Source organism: Onychostoma macrolepis, chromosome 17 (genome assembly GCF_012432095.1).
Source record: "Onychostoma macrolepis isolate SWU-2019 chromosome 17, ASM1243209v1, whole genome shotgun sequence".
NCBI classification, from domain to species: Eukaryota; Metazoa; Chordata; class Actinopteri; order Cypriniformes; family Cyprinidae; genus Onychostoma; species Onychostoma macrolepis.
Genome location: NC_081171.1, coordinates 13,868,932 through 13,883,111, shown reverse-complemented (window position 1 = coordinate 13,883,111; position 14,180 = coordinate 13,868,932). Strand labels below are relative to the sequence as shown.

The following is a 14,180-nucleotide window of genomic DNA, read 5'->3' as shown; positions in this document are numbered from 1 at the left end:
ATCTAAAGAGCTGCTAAACTGTATTTTGTTGTTCCTAAACAATGACAATAAAGTTCTGTTCTATTCTATTCTTCCAGAAATGAAACAAAGTTAACTTTTTTTTCAAATTGGAATTCCAGTTTGTTTTACATGGCTATCCAAGGAGTAAAATGAACTAACTAGCTATCTAAATAAATAATTAACAGTAAAACTGAATCCATAACTGAACAATGTACAGTAGTAATGTAACAACTTTTGAACTGCGGGTTTCGTCTGGTCAGAGGAGAACTGACCCCCGACTGAGCCGGTTTCTCCCAAGGTTTTTCCTCCATTCTGTCACAGAGGTTGTTTTGGTTCCTTGCCGCTGTCGCCTCTGGCTTGCTCAGTTGGGGACACTTAATTTCTAGCGATTATCGCCGATTTGATTGCACAGATACTATTTAAACTAAACTGAGCTAGACAATGACATCTCTGAATTCAATAATGAAATGCCTTTAACTGAAAATTGAGTGTTTAGTCTTATCATTATACATTACTGACACTCTATCCTCTAATTTGGTACTGTTAAGTGCTTTGACACAATCTGTATTGTCAAAAGCGCTATATAAATAAAGATGACTTGACTTGATTTGACTAGTAGTGTATTTCTGTGATGTTATTTGTTCTCCACATCACTAGAGGGCGACACACCATCTCGAGGTGACTAAGAAAACAGTCAAAAGTCAAAGGTTACAAGCAAGATGGCGGCGAGCAAACGTGTTCTTTATGTTGGTAAGAAAAAAACATCAAAATTATAAATCTAATTAATAATCGCTTCGCTCTCAGAGTGCGCTAATTTCATCCCATAATCACATGCATGTTAGTGATGCGGTTCCGGTTATCAGCGGTAACCGGGAAAGCCGGGAACGTTCAGTGCATTGAATATGAAATATTATAAAAAGTCAATTATACGGTCTTGTTTTTCTCAGGTGGTCTCGCCGAGGAGGTGGACGAGAAAGTGTTGCACGCTGCGTTTATTCCCTTCGGTGATATCACAGATATTCAGATCCCGTTAGATTATGAGACAGGTGATAAACACACAAATATTCACAAAATACACTCTTATCATTACAACTAAAACACACTTTATATAAATAACGCATGTTATGTCTGACTCTTTCTGTCCACAGAGAAGCACAGGGGCTTTGCATTCATCGAGTTTGAACTGGCAGAGGTGAATACCTACTAAATTCCTCATTAATTAAAATAGCATATATCATAGACTCAAATTAAAATGAGACTGCGTTGCTCCTCATTAGCTCCCTATAGTTTGCTCAAACCACCATTGCATGACCGTGGTTTCTTAGCAGCTATAATAAATTCTAAATTTCAATTTCTCTCTGCTTTTTTCTCCAGGATGCAGCAGCTGCCATTGATAACATGGTGAGTTATTGAACCACTGACTTCTGTGGGCCCATAAAATCCAACACGGTCATGTGCACTGCAAGAGTCCAGGTTAATGTCTGTTTGGTTTTGTGTTCTGCAGAATGAGTCGGAGCTGTTTGGCAGAACCATCAGGGTGAACATCGCCAAACCCATGAGAATTAAAGAGGGCTCCTCTCGACCAGGTGAGCGGTTTTTGGTTTCAGTAGGGTACATGATAAATTTCTTGCTTGTCTTTCTATTCTCTCATGCTGTGTTAACCCATTACTTGCATGGCTATGAAATATAAATGTGTTTTTTATTGCTGTTCTGCTCATAGTGTGGTCGGAAGACGACTGGCTGAAGAAGTTTTCAGGGAAGACTGTTGAGGAGAGTGAGGCGGCGGAGTCAGCCGCAGAATCAGCCAGCACAAATACACAAGAGGTGGGAAAGTTGTAATGTAATACTAGTAATAATAATAATATTGTAATTAGGGCTGCAAAACGATTAATCGCATGCAAAATAAAAGTTTGCTTACAATACTATATATGTGTGTGTACTCTGTATATTTATGTATATATAAATACACACTCATCTATATATGTTTAAAAATATTTGTGTGTTTGTATGTGTATATATGTATGTGTGTATATATATATATATATATAGATATAGATTAGATATAGATATATATATATATAGATGTATAGATGTATATATAGATATATATTCATACTTGTATATAATTTATATTATATATAAATATTTTATATATAAATCTTAAATTTTTCCTTAATATATACATGTATGTGTGAGTACACAGCACACACACACATAGTATGTAAACACAAACTTTTATTTTGAATGCGATTAATCGTTTTGCAGCCCTAATTGTAATAGTAATATTATAGTTGTAATATAATAGCTGTTTATCGATAAGCTGTTCTGTTTTAGATTTTTTATTCTGAGCTTTATCATTAAAACTTTGTGTTCTTGAGCAGGGAGAACCTCCAGCGAAAAAAGGCAGAACTAACCCACAGGTCTACATGGACATCAAGATCGGCAACAAACCTGCTGGCCGGCTGCGCTTCCTCCTGCGAGCAGACGTTGTGCCCATGACTGCAGGTCAGAATCACGAAACCAACTTTAGAGGCTCCTTCTCTTTTCTTTTTCAATAATCTCTTTTGCTCGAGTGTACGTCACAATATGGAAGAAAAGATATGTTGCTACTTTTTCATTGCGACATGTCTCAGGGCGTCACCGCTGTTTTATTTGTTTGTTTTCCTGTAGAAAATTTCCGTTGTTTGTGCACGCATGAGAAAGGCTTTGGATTCAAGGGTAGCAGCTTCCATCGAATCATTCCTCAGTTTATGTGCCAAGGTGGAGATTTTACCAACCATAATGGCACTGGGGGGAAATCCATTTATGGACGCAAGTTTGAGGATGAGAACTTTGTCCTAAAACACACACAACCAGGTGAGATGAGTCTTCACTTTGACAGAAGTGTGTGTGTGTGTTTTGGAAGAATATTTCAGTGTTTATCCACAACAGCCTTTGAGAACTGAATATTTAGTAAGGATCAGTAAGTATTTTTGTCGAAGTCGGATCTAAATGAATTCTGGTCTCATGTTTATTTTTTTTGCTGTGTGCTCATAGGTCTGCTGTCGATGGCAAACTCTGGTCCCAACACTAACGGCTCGCAGTTCTTCATCACTGTTGATAAGACAGACTGGCTGGATGGCAAACATGTGGTGTTCGGAGAGCTCGTAGAGGGCATGGATGTACTCCGGGCCATGGAGGTGAGTTACCGACTGTTTTACACTATTGTTCAAAAGGTTGTTTTGAAAAAAATAAATCCCTTATGCTCACTAAAGCTGCATTTATTTGATATTAATATTGCAAAATATCTTTTACAATTTAGCTGTTGTCTATTTTAATATATTTAAAATGTAACTTGGCAAAAGCTGAATTTTCAAGCAGTCTTGTGTCACATGGTCTTTCAGAAATCTTTCCAGTATGCTTATTTGCTGTTCAAGAAACATTATTCTTATCAAAGTTGAAAACAGTTATTGATATTTTTTAATGATTCTTTGATAAACAGAAAGTTCAAAAGAGAAGCATTTGAAATGAATATCTTTTGTTGCATTATAAAAAATCTTTGCTGTTATTTTTGATGAATTTGATGCATTCTTTCTGAATATAATTATTCTGGTTGCTTTTTTTGTCCTGTTTTCTAATGGTTTTGTCTATACTTTTTCCTCAGGCTCAGGGATCAAAAGATGGGAAAACCAAACAGAAAGTCATCATTTCCAACTGTGGAGAGTTGGTGTGAATTCAACATAGTGTGTGTGTGTGTGTGTGTGTGAGTGTGAGAGGTTTTTTTTTTTTTGGGGGAGTACTTTGTAAATATCAAAATAAAACTTTTATACACATTTTTTTCTGTTAATTAGTGGCCTGTATACAAGTTGTAATTTCAAGTGAACAATAATACTATAACAATTATTCATTTTCGAGTCTCCTAGACATGTATATTTGTTGGATTTAAGTGTGAAACTGCAATTTGGCAGAAGTTTCATTTCTTAGTGTATAATGTGTTACTGACTCCATCCTCTAGATGGCATCAGTGCTCCAAGAAAACCTCTGCAGCCATGTCACACCCTACACAGAACAGAGAGCAGTGCTCATCGAATTAAATCAGATCTCTCTACAAAGAACATTTAATTCCATTCTGGTGAAAAAGTAAAACAAAAACAGCTAAAATAATGAACCAGGAAAGCAAAATATATTTTATTGTAAACACAGAAACATTAGTTTGTGAGACGTTAAACTGACATAGAGCCACTGAAAAAGTGAAGCCATTAAGCAATTTGTTTTAAAAGCATAATAGGTTTATACACATCAGCAACCCAGCAAGCAATGCCCCAATCACACACCCCCATACGACCAGTGTCATAGACACTTTCATCTGAATGTTTGAAGGGTTTTCCAATTCTCAGGCTATTTGAAAAACGGACAAAAGCAGTTACCATACAAAAGGAACCACTGCAAAATTGGAAAGGATTTATGATTAATTCATTAGTCGATTAATTTTTGAATGATGTTTACTGGTATTGTGTTGTCAAGCTTCATTAAAAGTGATTAAAGCACATGGGGTTAATTCAAAAAGATACGAAAACATTCACATTCAAGTTCATAATCATACCAACATTCATATTTAAATTCCCTTAAGTTTATTTCAGCAGAATTACACTAAAGAAACATTTAGAAAATCCACATCCTCAAGCTATTAATCATCTCGCATCCTCCATCAATTCAGAAATGTCTAGGGGAAATACTGAAGCGTGAACAATTATATCTCAGTAAAATACTCCTGGACACTAAATATCACAGGGTGTCTACACACAATGCAACATCCAAGTTAAAAATTACATATAATGCCTCATTACATGCCATGGACACCATATGAATGTTTTGTGTTCTGTGACCCTGTCTGTCTTTGATGGGTTCAGCCTAAATTCATAAGACAACACCAAGACAATATTTTCTGTATTGTGCTGTAATCTTAAATCCCAAAACACTGATAAATGATACATTTTGCAAACAAACAATGTATTGCTCATGAGAATGCAATTTAAATTAATTTTTGTCTGCCTGCAAAATATCAACTTTTATCTTTGGCAATGATTCAGAAATAAGGAACAGAAACTTTTTTTTGCCTTCTGGACTCTCCCCAATGAAAGTGCTAAAATCTCTCCCAAAAGGGTCTCAGAGCTAATGAGCCGCTGAGTGTGCTGTCATAGAAATGGACTGGTTTGAACTTTACACCTGTAAGATCCAGTAATATCTGAGTAGCAGCGGTTACAGAGGTCAAGTGATTTGTGCTCTTAATGTTTCCCTAATGTTAGCAAAGGTTATGGCTTCTCCTTCAGCTGCTTCAGAACATTTATTGACCCCTGCTGTATCAAAGTTCTAGAATTGGAGCTGTTTTTTTTGCAGGCTTTTCTATGTGGTTCAAAAATGTATCATTTTTACTTCAAAATCTATTTGCATAGAATCTGTTGCTAGGAAACAGGGTCACATTATTACATGATGTGCTTCAATTGTTCATTTGTGCTCTTAATTGCCATTTTAAGGCTAATTCAAACTGCACCGACAGAGAAGTTTGTTGAGTTAGTGGGATCAATGTGTTTACCCCTTTTGCAGTGTGTTCGAGTCGGTCAGAGTTCAGTGTTCAGAAACTAAATGTTTAATTTTGTTATAGTTGGGTCATGGAATTGCTGTTGGTCAGGGATGTCGGTGCAGTACAAACCAGCATTTATACAAATTAATTTTTAGGTTTTTTTGCAAATTCCAGCAGCAAAGTTTAACCGATACAAAGTGCACAAAACAAATGAAGGAAGAGACTGCACAAATGAGCTATAAACGTCTTCTAAAGTTGAATAGTGGAGCTGTGATTTTAAGGCGCCAAACATACATTTGTTTTACATGTTCTTCTTACCATGCAAAGAAACACATTCCAGTTTCAAGCACTACGTGCTGGCTTGTTGAACTTCTCTGGAGATAATGTTTAATCTATAAATATTGACCAGGCATTCTCTTTCTTCAGGTCTGGAGCGACTGCGAAGGGTCATCCGGGAGATGAAATATGCTACTCATGCAATTCTTCCACCTCTCTCAGGCAAGCTGAGAACAAAGGGGAATAAGATCCCTTTGGCCTCCACAGGTGCTTTCAGAGACTCGTCTTTGAATCGACCTCCATCCTCTTCTACACTGAACTGAAGAGTCTGAGATTTATTCACACAGTAGATGCAATTATCGATGACAGCGCATCGAAACGGCAGTGTGCAGCCCTGCTGCTGGGAGGCGCAGTCATGCCACATCTTCACGATGGTGTTGTATTTAAAGACACTAATGCCCTGTTCACGGTTTACATCAAATCGGTAGATGAAGCTCTTGAGAGCCACCATGTCTGTGGACTTTTTCCTGCTGTTGTTGTATGGACACTCCTGCCATTCGTCTCTCTTGGGGTCATATTTGAGCAACCGATAGAACAGAGACCCTCCCGAGACGTACAGCTCGCCGTTACAAGTAGTGGCTTCGTGAGCTACCGCAAACGCTCCTTTGGGTAGAGGAGCCACCGCCGTCCAGCGGTCCATTCGAGGGTCATACTTCTCCACCGTGAAAAGACATTCACCGCCAATGGCGTAGAGGTTCCCGTCCATGGAGACGAGTTTGAGTTGCGACCGTGCTTGGTTCATGGGTCGGACTTCGCTCCAGCGGTCTGTGATGGGATTGTAGCAGAACACTTTGTCCGAGACTTTGCTTTTCTCCCCAGTTCCCCTGATCCCGCCGGCCACGAACAAGTAGTTGTACATGGTACAGATACCGCAGCCTCTGGTGTTGATGTCTTCTGGCATGACGGTCAGGGTGTGCCAGTCCTTACTGCTCTTATTGTAGTAGTAGATCATGTGATTGTCCTCAAAAGACGTGATGGAGAGAGGACTCTGGGGACGGCTGCTGTTTCTGCTGGGCGGTCTACTTCCTACACGCTCAAACACGTCATTGATTTCCGCCACCATCAGACACTGGCGGTTCTCCATCCGTTTGCGCAGTATGAGGTCTCTCTCTGAGCCCGTGAGGCGCCCGTAGACCGCTGGATCTCGCAGAACCTGGAGAAAGTTGTCACTCATGAATCGATAGGCGGTTTCTTTCAGTTCGTTTAGGCGCTGCTTTTTGGCGATCGTTAGGATTTCATAGCAGTTCTCTGGCGTGATCTGTGTGGATATGGTGTCGATAGCAGCTTGTACCGCACAGGGCATCTGCAGGATCTTTGCTCCTGTGATGACATCCACAATATTATCTTTGCTTACGTTCATCTGGGAGGAGTACACATAATCTACAAGCACCAATAAGGTCTTGTAGCTCATTCCTTTTATCTTCAGGATGTCTCGAGAGAGCCTAGCCTTAAAATAATCACTTTTCTCAGCTAATACCGATTTGTGTGCTTGTATTTTCTGTCCGCCCACCTCTATGACTAAATTTGGCTCTTCCTTTGCAGATAGAGCATCTCTTACTGCAGATCCAGTTGGCTTTAGCCCTTGGCTCGATTCCAGCCTAGTCTGTCCAAATGATGTTCTGTAGCAGGTCTGATCTGCTCCTTCAGAGGAACTTATAAAGCATCCCAGGGTTTTTTCAAGTGACCTCGTTTCTTGAGAGCTTGAATAGGAATTATTTCTGTCCTTTGAGGTGGAGGAGACATTTTTAATGTCAAAGTGACTCCGAAGCACCTGGCCATCATTTAGGACATTGGATAATTCGTCAATTTCCTTCTTGTTCTCTGCTCTGAAGCACAGAGAGGGTGCCAAACTGGAAGCTACCTTTGTTCCATTTGTTTCTTCTCTAATGTTTCCTTGACTTGAAGCTTCACTCATATTTCTCAAACTAAGGTCCAGATTTTGTGCTCTAGATGAGTCTAGAGGCTGTATGTGCTCTTGAAATCCACTGTCACTGGAGACAGCATCTTGTGTGTATTCTGCACCTGTTACAGCGCCGTTGTTTCCCAGACTCCTGTTGTCAGTTAAACCTCCTGATTCTGATGTATCCCATGCACCTGGGAGACCCTGCAGTATTTCCATGCTGGGGATGCCCGTTTTCCCCAAAGCCGGGACATTGTTATTGTTCCCTTCACCTGGGATAGGCGATTCTGGAGAGTCAGGGTTGGCTGCGTGAAATATAACATCTGCTTGTACTGTGAACATGTTTCTGTCTTGCAGAGTGTTGTTCATCTTTCTGTAGTTGTGGTACACCTTATGTCACACATTTAGTGCTTTCAGAGGAACTCAGAAGTTTCTCCTTTCCCAAGAATAGACTTAAATTAATCCCAGTGAGCCTCAGGAATGATTGGCAGATTCTAATTATTGGGGTAATGATCTTTCAGAGACAACACTGGTGTGTCCTAGCTGGACAGGTTTGCTGTTTGTTCCATCAGTGTACATTTCATCCAGGTAAACAACAAAAATAAACATATATCAAGCGAAGATCCTTTGTCCTCAGTGTATGCAGCACTGGGTCCAAACCTTCCGAGAAAAGAAGACAAAGTTATTCATCCATATAATTATACACTCATATTTACAAATTTCTTGTAGGCCTAATCCAAATGATTAGAAAGTTAATGTTAAAAATATAATTAAAACACACCTTCTAATGTTAACTAATAGCAAGTGGTGCTCTTATGGGCAAAAAGCTTACATTTATTCCTTTCAACAATGCAAATAATCTGTCTGCTGCAGTGACAGTGATATAGATCATGAACATCACATAATGAGTTGCTGTACCCCTCACTGATCAAAATACTGAAATGCTCCATTTAAGCCACTCTAATGCGCATGCGCATTGCTCGCAAACCTACTGACTGAGCTTTATGGATTAAATCTAAAAGAGATCGCAAAGCAGCACCTTTAGTTAATGTTCTGTCATTATAGTTGTTAAATTACCAATTTAAATAGCTATAAAAACAAATGTACAGCGGACGGCAGACAGAGAGGTAGTCTATAAATTAATAACGCACAGTTAGTTCAGACGTTAGTCTTTTAAATAATAATACTGAATATAATCTAAATTATTAAATAGACCCGGTACTTACGCGTTAAACGGCGGGATTTCTTTGCGCAATTCCTCACACAAAGCGCTCTTATGTAAGTCAGTGACTGTAGATCTAAATACACCGCGCTGCAGGAAATCTACACATCAGTCAATGAGGGCTGAGTTTCCCCAAATTCAGACCACTTAACCATTCACAGGAACGTACCGTCCATCCCATATTGTAATAAAACGGCAGTTCAATGAAAACTTCTCTTCCTCCTCCTCATCCTCGACCAACTGTATGCGTCTGAAAGCCTCGACTGGAGAATCGGCGTCCACAAAATGTCATTATCTCAATGAAAAGAATAAAACGACATATATTCCATAAAGCGACCCTGTGCTCCGGATCTGATCGACACCGCCTCTCTGCCCTCGGAGTGCTTTGCAGTATTTTTTATTTTATTGTAGGCTGAGGTAGTTATTGATCTAAACCACACCCCCGTTTGTGTTCACCCTGAGAGCTGCTGATCAAATCCGCGGTAAACGCGCGGCGCGACGCGACGTTCCTGTACACTCGACGCGCAGCGCGCCACCAAATGAAGGACGTTGCGCAACGGACAACGGGAACTCCCAAGCGCAGAGTATTTGAACGTTTATTGAATAAATATACTAAATGTTGTGCTGGAGCATTTTATTGTTCTTCAAAACTGGCTCAGTCCGTGAAGAACACTGAATATATTTGATATCGTTGAGAAAATAGTACATGAAACGAAAAATACATGTTTATATACATATCCACTCTATGAAAAGCTCACAAATGTCAGAAAAATGTCTTCAGGTTTTACTCAAAGGAGGGAAAAAAGCAAAGCTTGAAAAATTGTCAAGAACAGTAGGCTATGACTTCATCTGGCCTTCTCAAATGTGAAGTTTTATGGGCACATTAAGGAAGCCCATTACTCTCCATCCTGATATTATGGGCTACACCGTCTTCAAGGGAGTTACTAGGGTAACCACTCCATTTCAGAGAGCAACAAATCAGAGCTGAAACTGTCTGTCAGCCTGACAGCACATGGTCAGACTGAGATGTCACTATTAGTCCTCTAAATACACACATCAGCTGTTCTCAGTCTGAGGGGACTCACAAAGATTCCTGAGCCCACAAAGACTGAAAGCATTGCATATATTAGTGCAGCATCCTGTGAGGAAGGGAGGGAGGAAAGGCCTCCTGCAGAACAACTAAATCTAGTGCTAGTGCTTCTATAGCACCAATGACTTTATTTGTATCGCAAACATCAGAAGTTTTGTCCACTCTAAATTATGACAGGCAGATATCAGATCGGAACCAAAGATTATTACAAAGACTGAGATATCAGCTATTTTTCTTTATCTTAAAAACTCTAAATACAATAATTAAGAACTATTTACTTGACATTTTGAAAATTGATTATTTTAGGGGTGCATAGTGTTTGATTCTCTAATTGTCTTGATGTGTAAAAAGTCTGTTCAAATATTAATATTGCATTTATATAAATATTAATATATGTGAGAATATCTAAACATCCAATAACAATCAACCATCATAGTAAAGGGATCATAAATATTACCTTTTTAATTTCCCTTTTAGGCAGACACCTAGCAAAATGAATATTTCAAGACAAATTTCTCTCAAACATCACACTGGAAATACAAAGGGGGGAAAAAAACAACCACACATTTTCATTTTTTTTTTTTTTTAAATTGTTTTTTTTCCTTCCTTCCATCCATGCCCATATAAATTTTACCATAAACCAGTGGTGTTGTTGGTAAAGTGCATTTCACAGAAATCCATTCAACCTCTGTTCAGCCTCAAATGTGATTTTCTTCTTGGGTCATTCTCTTACGTATGAGTTGGCAGTTATAGTCCATCAAAAGGAAAAAAGAAACTAAAAAGGGACCAAAAATAAAAAGGGGCACTTGAAAACAAAACAAACAAAAATCACACATGGTTATCTATCACACTTGTACAGATATACAAAGAACGCTGGTTAAAACAATGGTATATATTTGTTAATATACAAGTCAGAAATACATCATCACAATTATATAGCTTTTTCCATACCTTTAAATATTGATAAGCATTAACTTTAAATTAGAATTATGGAGAAATGGCATTTTTCTTGAACTTGTAACATAGGACACCAACTTCACTTTAGGACTCAAACAGAATCTCTGGCCCGCCAGAGAATCCCATACAAGTCATTCAGTCACAGGTTGTAGCCGATCACAGAGGCCAATCTAAAGGCCATAAACCTCAGATGGACCCGGATTCAACCAATGTTTCAGGACTTCTTTTACAAGAACAACCATTCCTTGAAGCAAACATTTTGAGATTTCCTTTCATGAAATGTTCTTTAAAGAAAAACAACTGAAATTAAATGACGAGCTGAACAGATGCAGGTACTGTAAGCATGTTTAAAATGTGAAAAATGATAGAAAAAGTTCTGCTGTTCGCTAGTTGGCTAGCTGTTCTGTTTCTTCTTTTTTGCTTTTTTTGTTAAATGTAATTATGTAGCAGTTAAAAATGTTATATTACCACAATTAGACCTGAATATTATCACACTGCAGTGGTACTGACATTTTCACAAATTCACTTTTTAATTCGGGTGAAAGTGGTAAAACACATTTCTCTGATGGATGGCCAAGTACTTGGTAGTTCAGCTCATTCCTGTAACACATTCTTTTTTCCCCCTTCATTCATTAATCTTTTTTCCCCCGTCAGCCCATGACTGAATGCATGGTCAGTCTAAGGAACTGCTCTGTCTGATGTGCAATGGCCTATAATGAAGACATACAGTAAAAGCATCATTAGATGAGTAAAAGAAACAAAAGAGCGATGGATACTGGTGTTTGTGCAGCTGCATCCAAACTAAAACCTGATCCTCACCGTTCTCTGAATACCTATTTTTCATCTTTTTCTCTCACAGGCTGGGCAGTGGTATTTGCCACACCATAATGGTGGACACCATCTCCTCGTGCTTAGACTGTTTTGTTTTTCTGTTGATTCTGCGGTGTCCAAGTCCTCCAGACACCACCAACAATGAGCTCACATTTACTTTCTCAGTCTGCTTGGCCTTCTGGAAGTGTGCCGGCTCGTTCAGCAGGTCGTATATAGCCCCGTCCTCTGGGCCGTGCTCTAAAGAGCCCTGAGACAGAGCCAGAGACCCACATGAGGAGGATAGGGAGTCCTGGAGAACTGGAGCGTGTGAGGGAGAGCTGGTACTGCTGCACCCCACCCCAGAGCAGTTCTCGTCCAGTTGGGTTCCCTCCACCTCGGGGGCCCCAGGCTGGCACTGGCTGGGTGTGTTGGAGGTGAGAGTTGCCATGGTTGCTTGGGAGACATTACACACTGCTGTTGCCATTGTGAGGAACTTGACTGGGCCATGATGAGCATGAAAAGAGACCATTCCTCGACCTGGGGCAAGACAACGAGGGAGATGAATGACAAAGACGTTAAAAAGTTTGCTCAAGCAGAATAAAATAAAATAAAAAGAGATAAAACACACACACACACACACACACATGTCAGAACACAATAAATAAATAAATAAATATATATATATATATATATATACACACACACACACACAAGGGTAGTATAATATATCTCATCGATACAAAATATAAAATCAGACATCAAGTGTTATTTTGATATTATTTATACAAGTTAAGATGTATTTAAATTAACATTTATAGTACTACAACTTTAACTTTTTAACTATTTTGGCGGTTGCACTTTATTTTACGGTACATGTACTTGCATGTAGCTTACTTACAATGTACTTACCTAAAAAGTACTGTAATATTAGGTAACTACATGGGGTAGGGTTAGGTTTAGGGGTAGGTTCAGCGTTAGTACTTAGATATTTCCTAGTTATTGTAATTACTATAATAAGTACATAGTATGTACATGAGGAACAGGACTGTAAAATAAAGTGCTACCATTTTGGCTACAAGGCAACATCTTTCATTTTTAATTTTTAACTTCAATTTAAAGTCTTTTTTATTTAAAAAAAATTACAAATTTAAACATTAAAAAGTTAACATCTAGTATTTATATTTTATTTCATCAGCTTTTATTCAGCTTTATTTTGTAGTTTTAGTTAACAATAGTCACTGACTGTTTGGAAAAATGAAAGTGGTATCAGAAGTTGAGGCAGATGCCTTTTTCATTGTTGGGTGCGGTTTGTTCCTGAACTTCTGCTGAGTTGCAGTATTTGAAAGTGCTACAGACTTAAAATTACCCACAGGGCACTGGGCAGCAAACAAACCTCTGCAATTAGCACAATTCCACAGCAATAAGCATTAAAAAGTTGTTAAGAACCCACCTGTGACTTTTGGGATTCCCTGCAGTCTGGGCACGGACAGGGCCACTGTGACCCCAAGATTGGTCCCCACCAACAGCAGTCCGTGACACACTAACAGACTGCTCACAGAGACTCTCTGCTGTCCTGAAAGGGAACAATTAATTTGATTTAATTACTTGCACTGCAAAACTAAATCAGAAAAACACATACTATAAAACATTTGTGGCGAGCACTCATGACTAGAGGTACTTGGTGAAACATTTGCCCAGTGGAATAATAACATCATCCACACATGCTAGGCTGTGTGGGTAGGAACTCGACAGCATGTGTGGGTAGGTTACTATGGGGATGATGCTGAACAGCAGTTGGTTTCCAAAGAAACCTGACACGGTGCGCACTTACAAATGGGAGGGAGGCCTCATTAGAAAGAAAAGAATGCCAAATGTTCAGAATATTTGGTTAAACAAACAACTCTAAATTTGTACATCATGTACTATACATTAAGCGGAATCATTTTAATGAAATAAAAATTCTAAATGAGCTACTGAAGTCCAGTCCGGTCACAGTTCTATGAATGATATTAAATCTATTTTAAGATTACTGTCATGTTGGTGATTAAATAAAATCATAAGCAATTGTTATTGTCATTTTTTGACCCATAATTGGTAAAGAACATGCTATAATTTGACACTGAAGAATATATGAACAAACGCCATTAAAAACATCTATAAAAAGCACATTTAGAAATGGTAAGGAATGATAATAATAATAATAATAATAATAATAAGTATAAGTATATTACGCCAATTAAAAAATATAATAGAAAATATAAAGTTTAGGACCTGTTGTAAGAACTATGAAGCTAAAAAAAACAAT

At 38.6% G+C, this 14,180-nt stretch overlaps 3 protein-coding genes across 9 annotated transcripts in view; 1 reads left to right on the top strand and 2 right to left on the bottom strand.

The window, feature by feature from the left end:
- The first annotated feature begins 604 nt into the window (after positions 1–604).
- On the top strand, positions 605–3,779 carry ppie (peptidylprolyl isomerase E (cyclophilin E)). Its single transcript, XM_058750258.1, has 10 exons — positions 605–750; positions 948–1,046; positions 1,149–1,192; positions 1,375–1,401; positions 1,505–1,586; positions 1,721–1,824; positions 2,382–2,505; positions 2,671–2,856; positions 3,037–3,179; positions 3,644–3,779. The coding sequence occupies exons 1-10, from the start codon at positions 720–722 to the stop codon at positions 3,710–3,712; spliced, it is 909 nt and encodes a 302-aa protein (XP_058606241.1). The 5' UTR covers positions 605–719; the 3' UTR covers positions 3,713–3,779.
- Positions 3,780–3,976: 197 nt separating this feature from the next.
- Positions 3,977–9,543, bottom strand: LOC131523683 (kelch repeat and BTB domain-containing protein 11). 2 transcript variants are annotated; one of them, XM_058750251.1, is made up of 2 exons: positions 9,023–9,543; positions 3,977–8,456 (listed from the first exon to the last, which is right to left on the bottom strand). In XM_058750251.1, exon 2 carries the CDS (start codon positions 8,163–8,165, stop codon positions 6,033–6,035), a length of 2,133 nt encoding a protein of 710 aa, XP_058606234.1. In that variant the 5' UTR covers positions 8,166–8,456; positions 9,023–9,543; the 3' UTR covers positions 3,977–6,032. The 2 variants fall into 2 exon arrangements, with proteins under 2 accessions (XP_058606234.1, XP_058606235.1); XM_058750252.1 differs by having other exon boundaries at positions 9,188–9,543.
- A 1,009-nt stretch (positions 9,544–10,552) lies between these two features.
- arhgef10 (Rho guanine nucleotide exchange factor (GEF) 10) overlaps positions 10,553–14,180 on the bottom strand; it is a 39,972-nt gene continuing 36,344 nt past the window's right edge. For 5 of the 6 annotated variants that reach the window (XM_058749354.1, XM_058749358.1, XM_058749357.1 and 2 more), the window contains 2 exons: positions 13,326–13,448; positions 10,553–12,412 (listed from right to left, as the gene is read on the bottom strand). In XM_058749354.1, the coding sequence (XP_058605337.1) occupies positions 11,919–12,412; positions 13,326–13,448 (617 nt within the window). In that variant the 3' untranslated portion in view covers positions 10,553–11,918. The remainder of the gene's footprint in view (positions 12,413–13,325; positions 13,449–14,180) is intronic. The other variant, XM_058749356.1, reaches the window with a different exon arrangement.

Coding starts and splice junctions, on each gene's coding strand:
- ppie (XM_058750258.1), top strand. CDS start 720: ATGGCGGCGAGCAAACGTGTTCTTTATGTTG. Junction 1,402..1,504: donor CAGCTGCCATTGATAACATG/GTGAGTTATTGA, acceptor TGTGTTCTGCAG/AATGAGTCGGAGCTGTTTGG. Junction 1,587..1,720: donor AGAGGGCTCCTCTCGACCAG/GTGAGCGGTTTT, acceptor TTCTGCTCATAG/TGTGGTCGGAAGACGACTGG.
- LOC131523683 (XM_058750251.1), bottom strand. CDS start 8,165: ATGAACAACACTCTGCAAGACAGAAACATGTTCACAGTACAAGCAGAT.